The 18443-nt window shown below is 38.8% G+C and overlaps 5 protein-coding genes across 5 annotated transcripts; 3 read left to right on the plus strand and 2 right to left on the minus strand.

The window, feature by feature from the left end:
• On the minus strand, positions 101-1472 carry LOC104744058 (FT-interacting protein 1-like). The gene is made up of 2 exons (XM_010465083.1): positions 323-1472; positions 101-246 (listed from the first exon to the last, which is right to left on the minus strand). The coding sequence occupies exons 1-2, from the start codon at positions 1470-1472 to the stop codon at positions 101-103; spliced, it is 1296 nt and encodes a 431-aa protein (XP_010463385.1).
• Positions 2390-5135, plus strand: LOC104742674 (KH domain-containing protein HEN4-like). Its single transcript, XM_010463691.2, has 8 exons — positions 2390-3060; positions 3187-3573; positions 3652-3903; positions 3996-4209; positions 4300-4361; positions 4438-4520; positions 4642-4747; positions 4830-5135. Exons 1-8 carry the CDS (start codon positions 2452-2454, stop codon positions 4965-4967), a joined length of 1851 nt encoding a protein of 616 aa, XP_010461993.1. The 5' UTR covers positions 2390-2451; the 3' UTR covers positions 4968-5135.
• LOC104742673 (mannosyl-oligosaccharide 1,2-alpha-mannosidase MNS1) lies at positions 5006-9379 on the minus strand. The gene is made up of 14 exons (XM_010463690.2): positions 9002-9379; positions 8696-8743; positions 8263-8421; positions 7898-8010; positions 7697-7762; positions 7367-7541; positions 6761-6850; positions 6482-6606; positions 6326-6391; positions 6121-6229; positions 5940-6038; positions 5774-5854; positions 5512-5682; positions 5006-5401 (listed from the first exon to the last, which is right to left on the minus strand). The coding sequence occupies exons 1-14, from the start codon at positions 9158-9160 to the stop codon at positions 5183-5185; spliced, it is 1680 nt and encodes a 559-aa protein (XP_010461992.1). The 5' UTR covers positions 9161-9379; the 3' UTR covers positions 5006-5182.
• On the plus strand, positions 9466-12279 carry LOC104742675 (GATA transcription factor 28). The gene is made up of 7 exons (XM_010463692.2): positions 9466-9718; positions 10346-10672; positions 10796-10888; positions 10965-11098; positions 11208-11339; positions 11795-11900; positions 11988-12279. The coding sequence occupies exons 2-7, from the start codon at positions 10367-10369 to the stop codon at positions 12078-12080; spliced, it is 864 nt and encodes a 287-aa protein (XP_010461994.1). The 5' UTR covers positions 9466-9718; positions 10346-10366; the 3' UTR covers positions 12081-12279.
• Positions 12873-16505, plus strand: LOC104742677 (metal tolerance protein C4). The gene is made up of 13 exons (XM_010463694.2): positions 12873-13490; positions 13605-13659; positions 14071-14203; positions 14289-14344; positions 14438-14552; positions 14640-14697; positions 14815-14933; positions 15077-15196; positions 15274-15375; positions 15470-15542; positions 15702-15769; positions 15902-15962; positions 16045-16505. Exons 1-13 carry the CDS (start codon positions 13196-13198, stop codon positions 16167-16169), a joined length of 1380 nt encoding a protein of 459 aa, XP_010461996.1. The 5' UTR covers positions 12873-13195; the 3' UTR covers positions 16170-16505.

Raw genomic sequence — 18443 nt, forward strand, 5'->3', positions numbered from 1 at the left:
TGGATCTCTCCCATTTTCTTGACTCCATTAGGATGTAGCACCAAAAGAGGATATGAATGTGTGTAGACTCGATCAGCCTCGAGAGTAGAGAGTCTTATCCTCACCTTCCCAATTCTTGAATCTTTTCCTCCTCCGTTGTTTTTGTCACCACCGTGTAGATGGCAGTTATCGAACACACCAACCGTAACAACTGTACAAGGGTCGAAGACTTCCCAGGTATATTGCTCGTTCCATCTTGGTGTAAAGCTGTCAATGATTGTCCGGGTTCTGATCCACTTCTGCCCATATTTTGCCACACAGTACGCATCCGTGGTCCCCCTACCACCCTCTCTAGCTTTCATAGGCATCAAACCCGTCGCATTCAAGACCCCAAGCTCAAGCACACCGATGTTAGGCTTCCATAGTTGCTTTGCAGTTGGTCTGAGGTCACTACTGTAATGTGTAGACTCATCAAGTACATGGTACCCTCCTTCCAAACAAATCCTCATGTGAATCTTGCTGGCGAATTTGATCTCTTTCTTCTCTCCTCCTTCCATTATAACATGCTTCTCGAGGTTAAACCACCTGCTGTTCACGGGTCTATGGTCAAACCTTTTGTCCAAATACTGCAACGGAACCGCGCATCTCCCCAAGACTTCATCTTTATTCGGTGCAACTCTATCTTCAACACTTAGAATCAAAGGCTCCTCAAACGGCTCAGCTACAACAAACATCAAATCTTCATTCCACATTGGATTAATGCTCCTGCTTTGCGACACTCTAGTCCTGAGTGCCTGATTTCCCATAATCACTTTCACAAACACTTCAGGATACCTCCCTTTATCGCTCGGTATCAAATCCTGAGCTTCAATCACATTAACCCTAAGATACCAAAGCTTAGGAGACAGATAAACCTTAGATCTGATGTTAGCCAAAGCATCAGTTCCACTAACCGTTGCAGCATCAGAGTGCCAAGCTTCAGGGAAAGCTTCATCAGCTTGAGTACCAAACCAAACAGCTAACATAAGCTCTCCTTTAACTTTCTGACCTTTCCCATCTTCTAACCTATACCACTGTGGAGCTAAAGGACTATCAGGAGGCACCCTCTTAGGAATCTCATTCAAATCAAACACAACACGACCAATCAAATCATCTTTAACTAGATCTTTATCCTTGACAGTAGCTTCAAGGTAAGAAGCTTGAACCCTATCTTTAGAAAAGGCGAAAACTTGGTTCCACTCAGGGTTAGATTTCTTCTCGAAATGCCTAGTGGTTCCTCTGTAGTTACCAAGCTTAACTTCAACGTAAGGGTCACAACTACCAGTTAAGTCCTTACCAGGTAAATCTTTGGCCTTGACGACACGAGCATAGAGATACTGCATTTGCTCAACGAGGTCATATGTGGTCGTGAGCTTGTCTCCGGTGACTTTGCCTCCACCGAGATGAGGTTTAGTCTCCTTCAAGGAGAAATCTTCAGGAGGTGGTCTCTGCATCTTCGAAACTAGCAAAGTTTTGATTTTTTTTTTTTTGTTTTTTCAAAACCCACTAGATCTAAGTTAGATCTTCAAACAAAACAACATCAACCCCCAGAAAAAATAGAAATCTCAGGATCTGCTTCACACTATAAAACCCTAAAAAAAAAATAGAAAGAAGTAAAAAAAAAAAAAGAAGAACCCTTTTGTTTTTCTTCTTCTTCTTCTTCCTCGTAAAATCAGAAGATAAGCATTGAGAGAAAGAAGGACACTACTGTAGTAGTAGTGAGAGAAAAAGTAAACACATTGAAGTCGAGTGACAGAGAGACAGAGGTTAAAGGTTTTCTTGTCTTCTTCTTCGTTTTGCTTTTTTCTTTTTTCTTTTCAGTTTTCAATTTTTTTTTATAAATTCAAAATGATTTTAATGAGTTGGCAAACAAACCAATAAATGATTTTAAGTACAAAAAAAATAAAAAAAATCATGAAAATTTTGACTACACAATGAATTTTTTTTTTTCCTCTCTCTTTTTCCAAGGACGAAATTAAATTATAATTATAACTTTTAATACATTAAACACTCAAGGACAAATCCATCAGCGAATTAAACCGCTTTTTATTTACTATTTATCAAATGCAGTACGCAGCAATACGGTTTAAAGATAATAGAAATAAAACTGTTGTAGACCAACTGTGGACCATTTTTGTATATAAATAAAGTTGGTCCGCAATAGTCTGTTGTCCGTTTTATTTTTGGGGCAGACTAAACCGCTGACAAATTTATTCGCACTAACTGTTGTTACCATTCATACCTTATATAACTAAAAAAAATTATTTCAAAACTTCAAAATTAATTTTACAAAAATTTATGTTTGTTTTTTTGGGCAAATATAATTAATTTTTATTTTGTTTTAAACTATATACCAAAATCAGGATAATTTTGAACACTACACTTTGAGTTAAATGGTAAGGTCGAAATGACGCCGTTGTGTTTATTACGCTAATGGAGTTCTCTTCCTCTAAGCGTCCGGCCACGGTACCGGCGGCGGCGACAGAGTCAGTACACTTCCGCCTACTATGTCCCGCCTCAAGAACCGGTGCAATAATCGGAAAAGGCGGCTCTGTGATTCGCCACCTCCAATCAGTAACCGGTTCCAAAATCCGCGTCATCGATGACATACCCGTTCCTTCAGAAGAGCGAGTAGTGTTGATCATCGCACCTAGCGGAAAGAAGAAGGACGACTCGAATGTGTGCGATTCGGATAACCCTAGCTCGGAAGAGCCGAAGCAAGAGAAAGGGAGCGAGTGTGCTGGGACGAGTGGTGGAGTTGACGAGGGAGCGCCGTCTTCGGCGCAGATGGCTTTGCTTAGGGTTTTAGAGAGAATAGTGTTTGGTGACGATGCTGCTTCTGCCGACGGTGTTGAATTGGATAAAGGTGAGAGTGAAGGATTGTGTAGGATGATCGTTAGAAGCAATCAAGTTGATTTCTTGATGATGAGTAAAGGAGGGATGATGGTTCAGAAGTTTGAAGAAGATAGTGGAGCTACTGTTAGGATTTCATCTACTGATCAGATTCCTCCTTGTGCTTTCCCTGGAGATGTTGTGATTCAGGTTAGTCCTTTCCAGTGTTCTTGTATAGTTGTGGCTAATTCAGTATAAGTGCTTTTGGCTGATTTTTCTTTGTGGCAAATTCAATTTAAGTAGTGCTTTTGGCTGATTAATGTTTTTGGTATGAAGATGACTGGAAAGTTCTCGAGTGTAAAGAAGGTGCTTTTGTTGGTTACGAACTGTCTTCAAGAGAGTGGTGCACCTCCAACTTGGGAAGAGAGTCCATTTCCTCAGCCTGGTTATCCGCCTGAGTATCATTCTATGGACTTTCATCCTCAATGGGATCACCCTCCTCCTCCTAATCCAATGCCTGAAGATGTTGGACCTTTTAACAGACCTGTTGTTGAAGAGGAGGTTGCGTTTAGGCTGTTATGCCCCGCTGATAAAGTTGGAAGCTTGATAGGGAAAGGTGGAGCTGTGGTTCGTGGTCTGCAAAACGAAACTGGTGCGTCCATCAAGGTGTCTGATCCAACTCATGATACGGAGGAGCGTATTATTGTGATATCCGCACGAGAGGTATGTTTTATTCGATCCAAAAGAATGGTTTATGTGTATCATTGAATACTTCTGCCTCATCAGTCTGCATTGTTGTAGAACTTGGAGAGAAGGCACTCTCTTGCTCAAGATGGTGTGATGCGTGTGCATAACAGAATCGTTGACATTGGATTTGAGCCTAGTGCTGCAGTTGTTGCTCGGCTTCTTGTACATTCTCCATATATCGGTCGTTTGTTGGGTAAAGGGGGTCATGTAATAAGTGAAATGAGGAGAGCAACTGGTGCCAGCATACGCGTCTTTGCCAAAGATCAAGCTACAAAGTATGAATCTCAACATGATGAGATTGTACAGGTAAATAATAGATATAACATCTATACTCTGATAAGTTTCTCTCGAGTCAGCACTTTTCTTGTAAATTTGACAACAATTTTCTGGTTTGGTAGGTCATTGGCAATGTAAAGACTGTTCAAGATGCTTTGTTCCAAATAACAAGTAGGCTTCGTGAAGCGATGTTTCCTGGAAGACTTCCTTTTCAAGGAATGGGTGGTCCACCTCCGCCGTTCATGGGTCCGCATCCAGAACCGCCTCCTCCATTTGGACCGAGACAGTATCCAGCATCTCCAGATCGTTACCATTCTCCAGTAGGACCATTCCATGGTATTTGATCTATTCCCAACCCATGTTTACCAGTTGATACATGCATCTATCTCAGTTCTTGATTATGTCTAATGGTTACATATGATACAGAAAGACATTGTCATGGTCCTGGATTTGACAGGCCACCTTCCCCAATGTCTTGGACCCCGCAGGTATGTTAAATCAATAGTTTTTATTCCTTGTTTATCTTTCATGTCCTTTTTCTGATTAATATTTCTCAATTGCCAGCCGGTTGTTGATGGCCATCCTGGTGGTATGGTTCCTCCAGATGTAAACCATGGGTTTGCTTTGAGAAATGAACCCATTGGCAGGTAACTTTCATGTCGTCTTCTTTGTTCACTTTAAACTAAATGACTTTGAATGCCAGAAACTTATCGAATGCAAGTTTATCCACTAATTTTATATGATTGCCTTTTGGTTATGGTGTGGCAGTGAGAATCCAGCAGTGACAAGCGCAAATGTGGAGATTGTGGTTCCTCAAGCATACTTAAGCCATGTCTATGGTGAGAACTGCAGTAACCTGAATTACATTAAGCAGGTAAGTTGCCAATAGTATATATGGGCAGACGATCCTTTTGAAAGGCTGCATCTGATTACAGTTTGTAAACCAAAACAAATAGGTATCAGGAGCGAATGTGGTTGTGCATGATCCAAAAGCAGGGGCTACTGAAGGACTGGTTGTTGTCTCAGGTTCATCGGATCAAGCTCACTTTGCTCAGAGCCTTCTTCATGCTTTTATTCTCTGTGGTCAATCTTGAGTGTTCTCATTTGCAAAGTGTTTAAAATCTTAAAATGATAGTCAAGTAAGAAGTCTCCTCTACAAATCCAAAAATCATAGGAAACAGTAAAGTACTACTAATTGCGGCAAAAACTTTGTCCATCTGTTCTTTATCTGTTATCGAAACTGATACAACATTGTGCCTTAACCTTTGTTGAATATATTATCAAATTCCATTTGAGCAGAAACTGTCTACTAGCCCTTAACCTGATGACCAAACCGCCTCTGGCGTAGCGCTATAGTTGGTTTACGCGGATCATTCCGTGCCACAATCTTAAGTGGATGAGCTTCTGTATTGAAAACCCACTCGTCTAATGAAATAACCGATGAAGGCGAAAAGAGAAGATAGAGATACTTAAGAGTCTCAGCTAAGAAGAAGCTTTGCATCTTGTTGTCTTTAGCACCTGAATTGACCTGAAAATGGAGAAGCAAACATAAACAACGATGCAAGTTTCCGAAAGATGGAGATGCCCTTTCGAGGAGGGTTCTGATTGGTTAATGTCAGCCTGGCAGAAGAAACTTACATCTTTCAAGCCTACGTATCCAGATTCTACGCGAGAGTTCTTCTCAAATGCTTCAAATATATTCCATCCCCACTCTTGATATGTCTTGTTCCCAGTTAATCGCCAGAGGTAAAACAGCGACTCAACGGTTTCTGGTCTTAAAATGTTCCAAGATGTTCCAACACTCATGTCCTGTAACAATCACATGCTTGTGTGTTTATGACCAAACCAACCAACTAACTTACAAACACAGATGCGCAAAATAAACCCGTTATTTACCAACCTGGCCTGCAGTAAAGAAATAGTTCTCTCCCGCGAGTTTCGTTGGTGTCGATTGGTAAAAGTTATAACAAGTCCAAGCAAGCTGCAGTAAAATGGGAGGAAACAGCAATAAGCAGATAGCAGAAACTTTTACTAAAGCTCTAAATACATTTGAGATTCTAATGTACCTCTCCTGCGAGTGAAAGAAACTTTTTTTCTTCTTCAGGGCCATAACCTGAAGCTCCTAAAGCCAACATTCCAGGAGCAAAGCATGCCAATTCATCCATCTGAATATAATCGAGAAAGAAACAATGTCATACCCGCGAAGTTCTCAACGTAGAGAAATGATATTTGATAGATAGTATTTACCTTATCGATCAAATTATTTCCGTTCTTCTCACATATATATGTAAATGATGACGGTGTTGATTTCTTGATCAAGCTTAACAGACCTTTCATTGATTTCTCCCACATATCTCTGAATTCATTGCATTGAGAAAAACTTAGTCGTTACCAATTTTGCTGTTATTGGAAGTACTTGTGTATATATATATCAGCATCGAGCTTTACTTACCTATAGGGTTTCACCGCGGATGTTTTGTTCCCTTGCACCCAAACTTTGAGCAAATACTCATAAAAGCTGTAAAACCAAATTATTATTAACTGTCAGTGAGTAAAGTCAGGTCAGAAATCCAATCAACAGACAATGAGATTTGGTGGAAGAAACTACCTATCTCCCATGGCACCAAATGTTGTGGTAGAGTACGATGGATTACCGTTCTCCGGATTTATATAGATGGGAAGTAAACCATCAGCAGGGAAGTTTTTATTCAGTTCTGTAATAACCTTCTCTACCTGAGAGACACGAGTTAACAAACAAGTCAATCTTGAGCAGCAAATGATTACTTCAGCATTAATACTAATGCAAATAGATTGCCCTCTTTTCACACCCATGCGCTGAACATACTCAAACTTATTATCAACCATGATCTATAAACCACACATGTACCTTCTGCTGATATTTTGGGTCCCCTGTCCTCTGGGAAAGGGCAATAAACTCGAGCTGCTCAGTGCCGGAATCTGCAAGAATACTGTCTCCCTGGTACAGAAAAAAACATGGAACAATAAGCTAAAACTGACAGACTACATGTGTCGATTAAACATATCTAAACCCCATAGCACTTGGTACCCATTCCAAACATGTCGTATGTGAGTGCTAGTGAAAGAAAATATCTTTAGTAAAGAAACTATAGTTACCATCAACTCTAAAAGCAACACCTCTTTAAAGTATAAGCCTCGAACAAGAATTTTAATGGTTGCATAAAGAGAAACAAGAAGATTCTGTTTCTGGTGATTCTAGATCTCAGTTTTAAAATTGGGCTGAAGCATCTTAAAGTGGTCAGAACTTGGTTTTAAGGAGTCCTTGAGAAACATGATCAGAAACCTAATTCAACTAGAGAACAAGAGCACACAGTTGCTGGAGCAAATGGCCATGATCTCTAGAAACGAAAAAAATGTGCATCTAATGTCAGGCTTTAAGAAGATCTACATCCAATGTCTTGTTCTCATGATGACACAATACAACAGACAGGGCAGTCAGTAATCTAGGACTCACCCCTGCCGCCCACGAAGGATTGTGAGCATTTCCGTTTCTCAAGTTGATAATATTGTAAGGTATACCCGTTGGAGTGTTCCATGCAGGCAATAATCTGTCTGCAATATCCTTAGCTTTTTCAAGGAACATTTTGTCCCCGGAGAGATCATACGCACTGAGAAGTCCCCCTACAACTCTGAAAACAAATAAAGAGAAGAACATAAGCAGATGAAATATATCCGTTCCACTTCTACAACTCTTGTCAATCAAGAACCAACTAATAACTGGATATGAACTGACTCTTCCTACGATAAATACACAAAACAACCACAGTAAACCTGTTAAAGCAACCTTATGGTTGTTTCAAACATACTGGCATCATAATCCTTGTCGAAATCCAATGAGCTTGCAACCCAACTGCAATAGAAGACCAGACCAAAATAAGATGGACAAAGATTGGCCCGTAAGAAATTGGAATTTGTTAATGGATGAGAACAGTTATGCGACTTAGAAAAAAGGACGCATAATCATGAAGAGCCTGTAATTACTCACTCTCTGGCTTTTTGAAACTGCTCATCTAGACCCATTATATAGAGTGTATCTAATGAATCTACCATAGTTGCTCCAAGACCACCAAAGCTATCAGTGCCATCTTTTGTCCGCGGCTGACAATAAAAAAGGAAAGAAACAAATATAGCTTCAGACCAACAGAGTTTTTACAGAGTGCAAGCAGAAAATAATATTAGTACTTAACAAAATACTACAGTGTAGTTACTTCAGATAAGTTCATAACAAAAGGCTCCACGATATTGAAGGAGCAGGCATCAAATGTTAAGATCATATTTGATTCGTAGATCCCATAGTCACTAGATAATGTACAGGCAATGGAGAATTTTATTTTGAAACTAATATTTTACCTGAAGCTCATCTTTTCCCCATGCATACTTCTCATATGAGCTCCAGGCATGGATCATTGCCTCTTTAACTTTCTGCCTTCGCTGGATTTCAACTGGATCTTCTGGGGCATTCATCATAGTCTTCAGAGGCTTATTTCCTTCACCTTTAAGCTCTTCTAACTAGCAGAAAATATAGCTAGTTAGCTAAACAGTAGAAAGACGTTACAAACCCCCATAGTCCTCAAGATTCAGTAGGTCTAAGTTACTCAGAGTCCATCTAATACTAAGTAGGCTTCGACATGCATATTTGCAGAAAAGAAGCATACTCTAGTGATGCATACGTATCAAATAAAACAACCGTGCACACGAAGATGGAAGAAAAGGCGGAAACAGAGTCCTGACTTAACCAAAGAAATCCTCGAATTCTAGAGTTAGAGGAAAATTTATATCATACCATCTGCTCCAACCGTAAAACTTCTTCATTTAACTTATAAACTTCAACCTGCAAGACAAAATAAAACTATTAGACAGAGACAGTACAAGACAAGTGAATAATTCAATTAATGCCCCCATTTTTTATAACTTTTGGTCACATAGTTTCTTAATCAGGAATTGCTGAATTAAGCCCACAAAATATTAACCAGACCTCTTTTCTAGCAAATTAAGATACCATCGTTCTTAATCTCACTTATAGACCTTAAAGCTATGAAGGCAATTAAACCATTCCAGGCCTAAACCATAACCTATGAAAAGAACATACCTCATGTTCTCGGGTAAGATTTATACGATCCCAGACAACCATAGAAACAGAGACGAAGATGATGAAAAGCAAAGCCAAACGTCTCGGTCTTCTGAGATAATACCCAGGATTCAAATACTTCCATATCCCATAGCCACTGATCGATCTACTTCTCGCCATCTGATCTCACCCCCACCACTCAACAAAAACAGAGACTAATTGAGAAATCAGTGTCCATGAAACAGAGGAAGACAAAAAGCTCAAAGCTTTCAAATTTCGAAATCCTCTGATCCGAAAGAGTAAGAACAGAGAGATGTACAAGAGATTAGCTTTCTCAGGTAGCCAAAGCTATATAGATCCGATTTTAAGTTGTAGTGTAGAAGGAAGACGAAAAAAGAACGAAACTTTACGAAAGAAAATAGAAAAAAACAAATTATTTATTTTCTCCATCACTTTCCTTTATTTATTCTTTTGATAATAAATTAATAAATCGAGTCTCTTTAGCCCCCTCCCCTTCACCGTTCCGTCTCTCTCTCTCTCACGCTCTCTCCGGTTCTGTATTCGTCTCGCTGGTGTTCTAGTCTTTGGTGTCCCTTCTCCTTTTTGGGTTGTTGTTCATCGCTTCCGAGCTTTTCAATTGATCATCTTCTTCACCGTTTCCGTCGTGTGTATTTGGTTTCTCCTGGAGTCTTTCGACATTCTTCATTATTCTCATCTGGTGTTGCTCCCACGATTTAGGTACCTCATCTGAAGTCTTATTTGGTTTCTCTTATCGTAATGAGTAAGCTGTTTCAATAGTTTTGGATAGCTTTGTTGCAGGAGTTTGCTTTGTCTCTTAGGTTATTTGTTTGGTTGAAATTAAGAGTTAGATTGTGGAATTGGTATGATGTGGTCTGTGTTAGGCTTAAAGAGTAGAAAGCTAGAAACTTTTTGGTTGGATCTGGTTGATGCAATTAGGTTCTGTTGCTTGTTAATTGGAACTTCGTGTCTCTGTTAATGTTCAAAATTAGGTTTTCTGGTTGTTGTTACTTGAGATGATGTCCAAAATCGGATCTTCTCATCTATATGTTTTATTGAAGGTGCTGACCTTCTACTCTGACTTCTTATCAAAGCTACAAGTCCTTTAGATTTCCTCGATTTCTGTATAGTCTTGCTTAGAGATGATTTGTGTAAGTTGCTCTGATAACCAAGGAAGAAAGGTTATAATATGTGAATGATGTATTGCTTAGAGCTGATCTGATTTGGCTGATCCGCCCTTGAATGGTGCTTATTTGCTCTAACCCTTTCTGTATTTGAAACTTAGGTGTTTATATTTGAAATTTCCAGATTCATGTAAATTTGTTTCTCTTTCACTTTTTGAACCAGGTTAATTGATGAATAGCAACCATGGAGGACCTTCATGGAAGCAATGCTCGACTGCACATTGGAGAAGCTCAAGATCCAATGCATGTGCAATATGAACATCATGCTTTGCATCACATCCACAATGGAAGCGGCATGGTTGATAACCATGCTGATGGTGGCAATGCTGGTGGGATGAGTGAGGGAGTGGAAGCAGACATTCCTTCTCACCCGGGAAATATAACAGACAATCGTGGTGAAGTAGTCGACCGTGGTAGTGAACAAGGAGATCAATTGACACTGTCTTTTCAGGGCCAAGTCTACGTTTTTGACAGTGTGTTGCCTGAAAAGGTAGTTCAGTTTTTATTTTCTCGTTATAAATCTATTTGGGCTATAACTGACTAGTTGGTGTGTGTTCTCCACTTAGTGAGTCTAATGAGTGCCTCTCGTTTCTTTTTCAAAAATTTGCTGCAGGTTCAAGCCGTGCTTCTATTATTGGGTGGACGAGAATTACCTCAAGCACCCCCTACAAGCCTAGGATCAGCTCATCAGAACAATAGGGCATTGGTAATAAGACATTTGATACTTTTTTTGGGGCATTAGTTCACTTCCTTCGTGCGTTGCTGACAAAAAAATGATACAGGGTTTACCTGGTACTCCTCAAAGGTTTAGTATTCCACAGCGGTTAGCTTCTTTGGTTAGATTTCGAGAGAAGCGAAAAGGTAGGAATTTTGATAAGAAGATTCGGTATACAGTCCGCAAGGAAGTTGCTTTGAGGTACATTTATGTCTAAATCAACAACTTAGTCTAGTGATAAAACTTTTGAGTTTGCACCCTCGTAATTAAGGTCTGCTCTTTGTTTGCTTTTGCTTTTTCCGGTATACAGGATGCAACGCAATAAAGGACAGTTCACATCTGCTAAGTCGAACAATGATGAAGCTGCATCGGCTGGATCTAGCTGGGGGTCTAATCAAACCTGGGCTATAGAAGGTAGCGAGGCGCAGAATCAAGAGATCTCGTAAGTTGATAAATGCTCTGAATTTAAACTTCAAGTATCTGACTTATTTATTAATCTGAACCAACTTAACATAGAGATTATGAGTTTGCTAAGCATCTTAAGAAGTTGTTTTGCTTCCAGAAACGTTGTAGAGGTACTAGAACTCTGAAATCTATCAATGATCCAAGGCATACGCATTTCGTATGTAATATGTAGGATAGGTATGGCCTATACTAATTTGTAACATTGAAGGACTTGTACAAAGTACAAACAAATTCTTATCTAATGCTCTCCCATGCCTGCAGCAAAATAACTGCTCTGATAGATGATTGCTTAAAACAGGCTGTGATGAACTAATCTTTGAATCCTGCAAATGAGATAGTGACTTTGGAATAGACAGCTATCGTTTAAGTCTTTGTAAATGATAATCAACATATCTGATGTTACTTTCTTTGAATGGTTCTGGAACCTGTCAGATGCCGGCACTGTGGAATCGGCGAGAAGTCAACTCCAATGATGCGGCGTGGACCTGCAGGGCCTAGAACACTTTGCAATGCATGTGGACTTATGTGGGCAAACAAGGCAAGCTGATACTTGCTTCTCAATTCATTCTGCAGCACTTTTGGTTCGATAATTAGTCTGTCTAATTGACGACATTTATAATTTCAGGGTGCCCTTAGGGACTTATCCAAAGGCGCTTCTCCCCAAACACCCCAAAATGTTCCTTTAAATAAGAACGAGATAAGCAAGACAAACTTTTGAGCCTATTGAGGTTACCCGGATTTGAGTAGTCACTTATGTAATCGGCTTATTGTATTGCACTGCGATGATTGCTTATCTTATGATATTGAAATGCTGCATAGGCCGTTGTTGCATTGTTGGTCCATAGACTGTCTGAACTCTGATGTAATGTTGAAGACTCTGTTTTATCTTTATGAGACAACTAACACTATTTAATATCTCACCAAAAGAGTGTCTCCTTAGCTCCCATGTGAAGAGAATCATGTTATATCCTCTTTCAAAGCCTAAGGCTTCTCTAAAGTCAAACTTTTTTAACTGAAATACAAGAAAACAAAAGGCTTGTGATATTATATTAGCCAAAGGAAATCGCCAAAAAAAAAGAAAAAAGGGCGAAAACAAATATGGTTCAGTGCGACTGTGACTGCTCCTTTGTTTTCAAATGGCATAAAAGATTTTTACATAGAATTGGTGAAAGATATTTTTTATTCCATACTTGTTTTTTTAAATAAAAAAATCTCAGAATTATGTCATCTTATCATGAAAATCTAGAATTTTTTTTGTCATAGTTTGATTTTTATTGTAATATATTTTTGACTTTTTCGTCTTTACCAGTTTTATAAGTCTTAAAATAACATTATAATTTTCTTTATTGATTAATTTCTGAACTAAGCTTTGGGAAGAAATGGTACAAAGTAGAAAATTCTTATAATCTTTGTCGACAAAAAAAACATTATAATATCTTCAAGATATTTTGATTTTCTATAATTTTGGTATTAAAATTCACTTTATTTTTTTCATGAAAAATAGGATGTTTTTCCAGAATTAAAAAAAAAATAAGAAAAATAAAAAAGAAAGATCTTTTTTTGTGTGTGTGCTCGTCTTCCTCAACTACATGGACAACACGCAGAGAAGAGACCTCCTCCGCCGAGCCCTATCACCGTGAAAATACTTTACCACGAACGAACTCAAAAACTGTTTTTTCTTTCTTCTTCACATTTCTCTTTCTTTCCCAATTTACAAAGAATCTCAATACTTCGGGACAAAGCAAAAAGCTTTCTCCTTTTTTGGGAATCTGTTATTTTCCCCGGAGAAAAAAGAAAAACCCAATCTTTGCATGCTCTTATTAAGACTCTGAAATGCAATCAACGCATCGGATTTTGTCTCGCCTCCTTCATTCTCCAGGAAAAGGTTATTACAGCAGAGCAAGAAGTGTCGGCGGCTCACTTCACTTCTTCTCGTTGTTCGACGAGAAGAAGCACGATGGGTTCGTTGTAGATACTCATCGGAGTTTTACTTCTCTTATCCGTTCAAATCCTCAATTAAGAGGGTTTCTCTCCACCAATTGTTCAGACAAAGGTCTTGTTGGTGTGCGATGTTCTGTTTCTCTCGATACGGATACTCCTTTGATTGATTCCTACTCCTCTCACCGGAGTATGTCTTCTCCTTGTCTTCCTTGACCTAAAGTCTTCATTTTTTTTTTTTTGTATTGTTTGGGATTACTTATTAGTTTGGAGAATTTTGTTTATGGGTTTGCTTCGTGTACAGGTTTCTTCACTCGGGCGAAACAAGTGAAGAGAATTGAGATAAGTGATCAACACAGGTAAAGAGACTCATTCATTACTGTTTTCTTGTAATGTGAGTAGTCTACTTCGCTGATCAAGTTGTGTATGTGTGGTTTACAAAGTTTATATTGGCTTCCCCCGTTAGCTAACTACATTTTGTTTACTGGTAATTTGGGTTCCAAAACTGGAAATTTTTATCTGTTATTACATGTATAATCATGAAAATTCATTCTAGTATCTTCTTTTTTGGTTAGTTATCTTCTGTTTTGGGTTCAGTTTCATAGCCTTTGTTGTGCTTTAATAGTTGGTGATGTTCATTGAGTTAGCCAAGGGAGGTCATGAGAAGAGAACTTCTTCCATCTACCTGATGTCCTTCTCTAGTGAAGCCCTCTAGCTATATCTTTATTGGGTGTTAACTCCTGAGTTATGCTTCCGTGAACATTTTGCAGTCAAAGAGCTGTCACTACTGCACTATGGTGCAACTTCCTCGTGTTTTCGCTCAAGTTTGGGGTTTGGTGGACAAGTTCTAGCCATGTCATAATGGCTGAAGTAGTTCACTCCGTCGCTGATTTCGCTAACCAGGTTTGTTGCTGTTATGCTTTTCTGTCCAGTTTTATATATTGACTATTATTGGGTGTAGAAAAACTGATACATATTGATGTTGTAGGCACTTCTTGCTTATGGGCTCAGTAGCTCAAGGCGTGCGCCAGATGCTCTTCATCCGTGAGTCTCTCTAGTAAATCTTGTATACTCTATGACAGAACAGCTTTCTCTTGTTTGAAGAAATCCTTAGACCAAACTTTTTACTTTGCTCAGCTATGGTTACTCAAAAGAAAGATTTGTATGGTCCTTGATATCTGCTGTTGGCATCTTTTGCCTTGGGTCTGGTGCTACCATAGTCAATGGAGTGCAGAACTTGTGGACTTCTTCGGTAATTGGTTCTATATGATCTTTTTGGTTGTTAAATACTCCTCATACATTTTCTTGGTTGCTAATCAATTCTAACAATCTTTCTCAGCCACCTCCGAATATGGAATATGCTGCTTTGGTAATTGGTGGTTCTTTTGTAATTGAAGGTATCAACTTTTCCTGATCTTTCTGCCTCTTTGTTATGTGTACCTTTCTTGAAGTTGGTCTAGCTATGTTTCAAGCCTACATGCTGAATATTGTTTGTTAATCTGTATTTCGTAAAGGTGCTTCGCTTCTTGTTGCGATTCAGTCTGTTAAAAAAGGAGCTGCTCAAGAAGGCATGACCATAAGAGACTATATATGGCGTGGTCATGATCCTACTTCTGTTGCTGTTATGACTGAGGTATTATTACTTTATAGCTTGGACCTGATTTGAACATATATAGAAACAGATTTATGGAATATTGTTGGAGTGAATTATTATAAAACACTGCTAAACTGTATTATGCTCTTATTTTTCCGTTAGTAACTATTGTAAATGCACAGGATGGCGCTGCAGTGGCAGGTTTAGCAATTGCTGCTGCATCTCTTGTTGCTGTTAGGATGACAGGAAATCCTATTTATGATCCTATAGGGTCAATTGTAGTTGGAAATTTACTTGGAATGGTATGTTTGTGCTCTCCTTAATTTGTTCTTTATCACTCTATACTACATATCTAAACCAAAAGTATGAATTCTACTAGGTTGCTATATTTCTCATTCAACGAAACCGACATGCCTTGATTGGAAGAGCAATGGATGATCAAGACATGAGTAAAGTTCTTAAGTTTTTAAGGAATGACACGGTATAAATTCTGCTTATCATAACTTGGAAATCTCATATATAACGACAATGACGCATATAGAGGTGGGCTCAGTATTGAATATTGTGTTGTGTAGGTTGTAGATGCCTTATATGATTGCAAAAGTGAAGTGATTGGTCCTGGATCCTTCAGATTTAAAGCTGAAATAGGTGAGTATTTTGAACTGTTTATTGCTCTCAAAGAACTGGATTGTTTCCCTATACTTGAAAATATGAACGACAGGCAAAATCTTAGCGAGTGAAGATCATTCTATCCGGACTCCTTGAGTGATTACATTGGGCACTGTATTAATTGCTATATTCAAACAGATTTCAACGGGCAGATGGTTGTTCAAAACTATCTGAAGAGAACTGGGCGTGAAGAGTGGGCCAAACTGGTAACTATATTTGCAGCTTTTATCTACTAGTTGTGTCCTTTTAGCTGATGAACAATCTGTTAACTACCATTAGTTAAATACTGTTGTTTAGTTACTTCAAGATTTCTGAATATTGATGGTGTATTTACTCAGTTCCGGGAGGCCGCAAAGAAAGGAGATGATTCTGCAATGCTCAAGATTATGTCAAACTACGGTACGCAAATGTCAAGTTCTACTTCTGGATTTGTCATATTTAATTTCCAAGCTTGAAAAATATACTGAGTAATCTGTTGCAGGTGAGGAAGTTGTCACGGCTTTAGGAAGCGAAGTAGACCGGTTAGAGAAAGAGATCCAAGAGCTTGTCCCTGGAATCCAGCATGTTGACATCGAAGCACACAATCCTACAGACCCATCTTTATGATCTGAAGAAACTCGCTTTATTCAAGGTCGGATTATCGATACATTCTGATGTTCTCCATTCTCTTGGCCTCAAGAAATGGAAGCCACACGTTTGGTTGTGGTAAAAGCATGGCCTCATGAAGATATAGTGTTGCCAGGTGTGTGATTGGGCCAACTTTGCTGATGGCTTCTTCCCTCTTATCTTGTTTTTGGTGTAGAAGACTTGGAAGACACATGAGTGTTGACTTTATCTTCTATGCTCACAAAAAAAAAAAAAGCTTGTGGCTTGTAGAAACATTGAGTTGTGATTCAGATCAATATTATTTTATATATACACAAAATTAATGTTTTAGTACTTGGTAGTTAGTGTCCAGACCATTGGTGTATACTGTATAGAGAACTGAATTTGATTACTGCAACATGATCAAAACAATCAATAGTGAATAGTTAGTTAATAGGCAGGGTAGTAAAAATTAGTTAGCATGCACATAATCCACATTATTACAATAACAAGGATGCTCTGAACATCTAGCTTTGTCACAAATCTGGCTTTCCTTACCGGACCACCAAGGGTTAGCAATCGCTCCTGCAATCAAGTTAGGTTTCCTCGATCTCAACTTATAAGAACACACTTCAAGACTTGAGAAACAAGCTGTGTATTAGAAACTGCGCAGTACCATGGCCAATCAAAAGCTTCAATAGCCGCTTTGCAATGGGAGATCATAAATGCTTTGGACAGCCCATAGCGTACACTTTAATTCAGGCATCATTATCTTATGTGAGGGTGTATGAGCATGGAAAAACAAGTATATGTTTCATCAACTAATACAGAGAAAAGAACCCAAATGAACAGAGCTTTTTGTCTTAGTCAAACCAAAGAAAAAACGGAAGTTGACATTGTCTTAAAAGTTGACTTGTGCTCTTTTGAATTTTAGCTATGATGTTTTCCCTAAGTAATGGATGAGCCAGCTGCATTCTAGGTGATGATGATGGCAGTTGACCAGCCCAATTTCAAGATTTTGATATCCAGATGTTTATACTTTATATCATCTTGACGGAACATTTGAAATAGATAAAAGTTGTTTTATATCTAGAGTGGAAACGCGTAAGAAGTTGACCCACCCGAGAAGTTGACATTGTCTTAGAGTTGACTAGCAAAAGTTCTTATGCTCTTTTGTGTGTTCATGGCCATGAACTGTTTCTGATAAACAGATAAACCAGTTTGCAATCGAGACGATGACGGAACTCACGGAAGTGACAGGCCTGAGGCGTTTCGTTTCTAAGTTCATTTGCTGTATGTCGAATGTATTGTGATATGTTAAAGATATGAGTATATCTTATACATATATATATATATATATATTGCCTAATCTTATAAAGGTTATACTTATGTCCATATACGTAGATACGCTAGGTTAAAACTTCTGTATGTATAAATACTCTTAGGGTTTGAAGCAATAAAACAAATAAAACCTTTTTACACATCCTTGGTTTCTGTCATGGTATCAGAGCAAATAAGCCATATACAAAAAACGGCTTGTTCGATCCTTTGACTGTCTTCTCTCTTCCTTTTCTTTGCTGTCGTATCTCTTCTCGACACAAGTTCTCTACTGAACGATGGCTGAATTTTCTGCAACAGGGAAAAACCTTAAACCTAGTGATGAAACAGAGGGTTCTACTCTGTCTCAAAACAGAACAGTCATCACAAGAAGAACGATCTCGCCGTATGACTTGTCAAGCGGCGATAACCCTGGTTTTGTGATATCTCAACCGCTGTTGCGTGGTCCAAATTACGACGAATGGGCCAACAACCTCAGGCTTGCACTCAAAGCACGAAAGAAGTTTGGATTTGCAGATGGAACCATATCTCTTCCGGGTGAAGATTCTGAAGATTTTGATGATTGGAGTGCAAACAACGCTCTTGTCATCTCGTGGATAAAACTCACCATACACGAGTCGATCAGATCCAATATCTCACACTGCGAGATTGCATCTGAGTTATGGGATCACATCAAACGCCGTTTTTCCGTTAAAAAAGGACAGAGAGTTCAGAGATTGAAGGCTGAACTCGCTACTTGCCGCCAAAAAGGCATGGCCATAGAGGCATATTACGGGAAGCTCACGCAACTGTTGACTTCCATGAAAGATTATCAACACGCCAAAACAATGGTTGAAGTTGAAAAGCAACGTGAAGAAGACAAAGTTCATCAATTCCTCATGGGACTTGATGAAGCTGTATTTGGTCACGTCAAATCGGCACTGTTGTCACGAGTGCCATTTCCAAGTCTTGACGAAG

This window comes from Camelina sativa, chromosome 14 (genome assembly GCF_000633955.1).
Source record: "Camelina sativa cultivar DH55 chromosome 14, Cs, whole genome shotgun sequence".
NCBI classification, from domain to species: Eukaryota; Viridiplantae; Streptophyta; class Magnoliopsida; order Brassicales; family Brassicaceae; genus Camelina; species Camelina sativa.

Excerpts from the sequence above, each read along its gene's own strand:
- LOC104744058 (XM_010465083.1), bottom strand. The coding sequence starts at position 1,472 with ATGCAGAGACCACCTCCTGAAGATTTCTCCTTGAAGGAGACTAAACCT. Across the intron at positions 247-322 it reads TATGAAAGCTAGAGAGGGTG|CTTTACACCAAGATGGAACG; the intron begins GTAGGGGGACCA and ends AATCATTGACAG.
- LOC104742674 (XM_010463691.2), top strand. The coding sequence starts at position 2,452 with ATGGAGTTCTCTTCCTCTAAGCGTCCGGCCACGGTACCGGCGGCGGCG. Across the intron at positions 3,574-3,651 it reads TTGTGATATCCGCACGAGAG|AACTTGGAGAGAAGGCACTC; the intron begins GTATGTTTTATT and ends GCATTGTTGTAG. Across the intron at positions 4,521-4,641 it reads AGAAATGAACCCATTGGCAG|TGAGAATCCAGCAGTGACAA; the intron begins GTAACTTTCATG and ends ATGGTGTGGCAG.
- LOC104742673 (XM_010463690.2), bottom strand. The coding sequence starts at position 9,160 with ATGGCGAGAAGTAGATCGATCAGTGGCTATGGGATATGGAAGTATTTG. Across the intron at positions 5,855-5,939 it reads TTCTTTCACTCGCAGGAGAG|CTTGCTTGGACTTGTTATAA; the intron begins GTACATTAGAAT and ends ATTTTACTGCAG. Across the intron at positions 5,402-5,511 it reads GATACGTAGGCTTGAAAGAT|GTCAATTCAGGTGCTAAAGA; the intron begins GTAAGTTTCTTC and ends CTCCATTTTCAG.
- LOC104742675 (XM_010463692.2), top strand. The coding sequence starts at position 10,367 with ATGGAGGACCTTCATGGAAGCAATGCTCGACTGCACATTGGAGAAGCT. Across the intron at positions 10,889-10,964 it reads ATCAGAACAATAGGGCATTG|GGTTTACCTGGTACTCCTCA; the intron begins GTAATAAGACAT and ends AAAATGATACAG. Across the intron at positions 11,099-11,207 it reads CGCAAGGAAGTTGCTTTGAG|GATGCAACGCAATAAAGGAC; the intron begins GTACATTTATGT and ends TCCGGTATACAG.
- LOC104742677 (XM_010463694.2), top strand. The coding sequence starts at position 13,196 with ATGCAATCAACGCATCGGATTTTGTCTCGCCTCCTTCATTCTCCAGGA. Across the intron at positions 14,204-14,288 it reads TCGCTGATTTCGCTAACCAG|GCACTTCTTGCTTATGGGCT; the intron begins GTTTGTTGCTGT and ends TTGATGTTGTAG. Across the intron at positions 14,345-14,437 it reads GCGCCAGATGCTCTTCATCC|CTATGGTTACTCAAAAGAAA; the intron begins GTGAGTCTCTCT and ends TACTTTGCTCAG.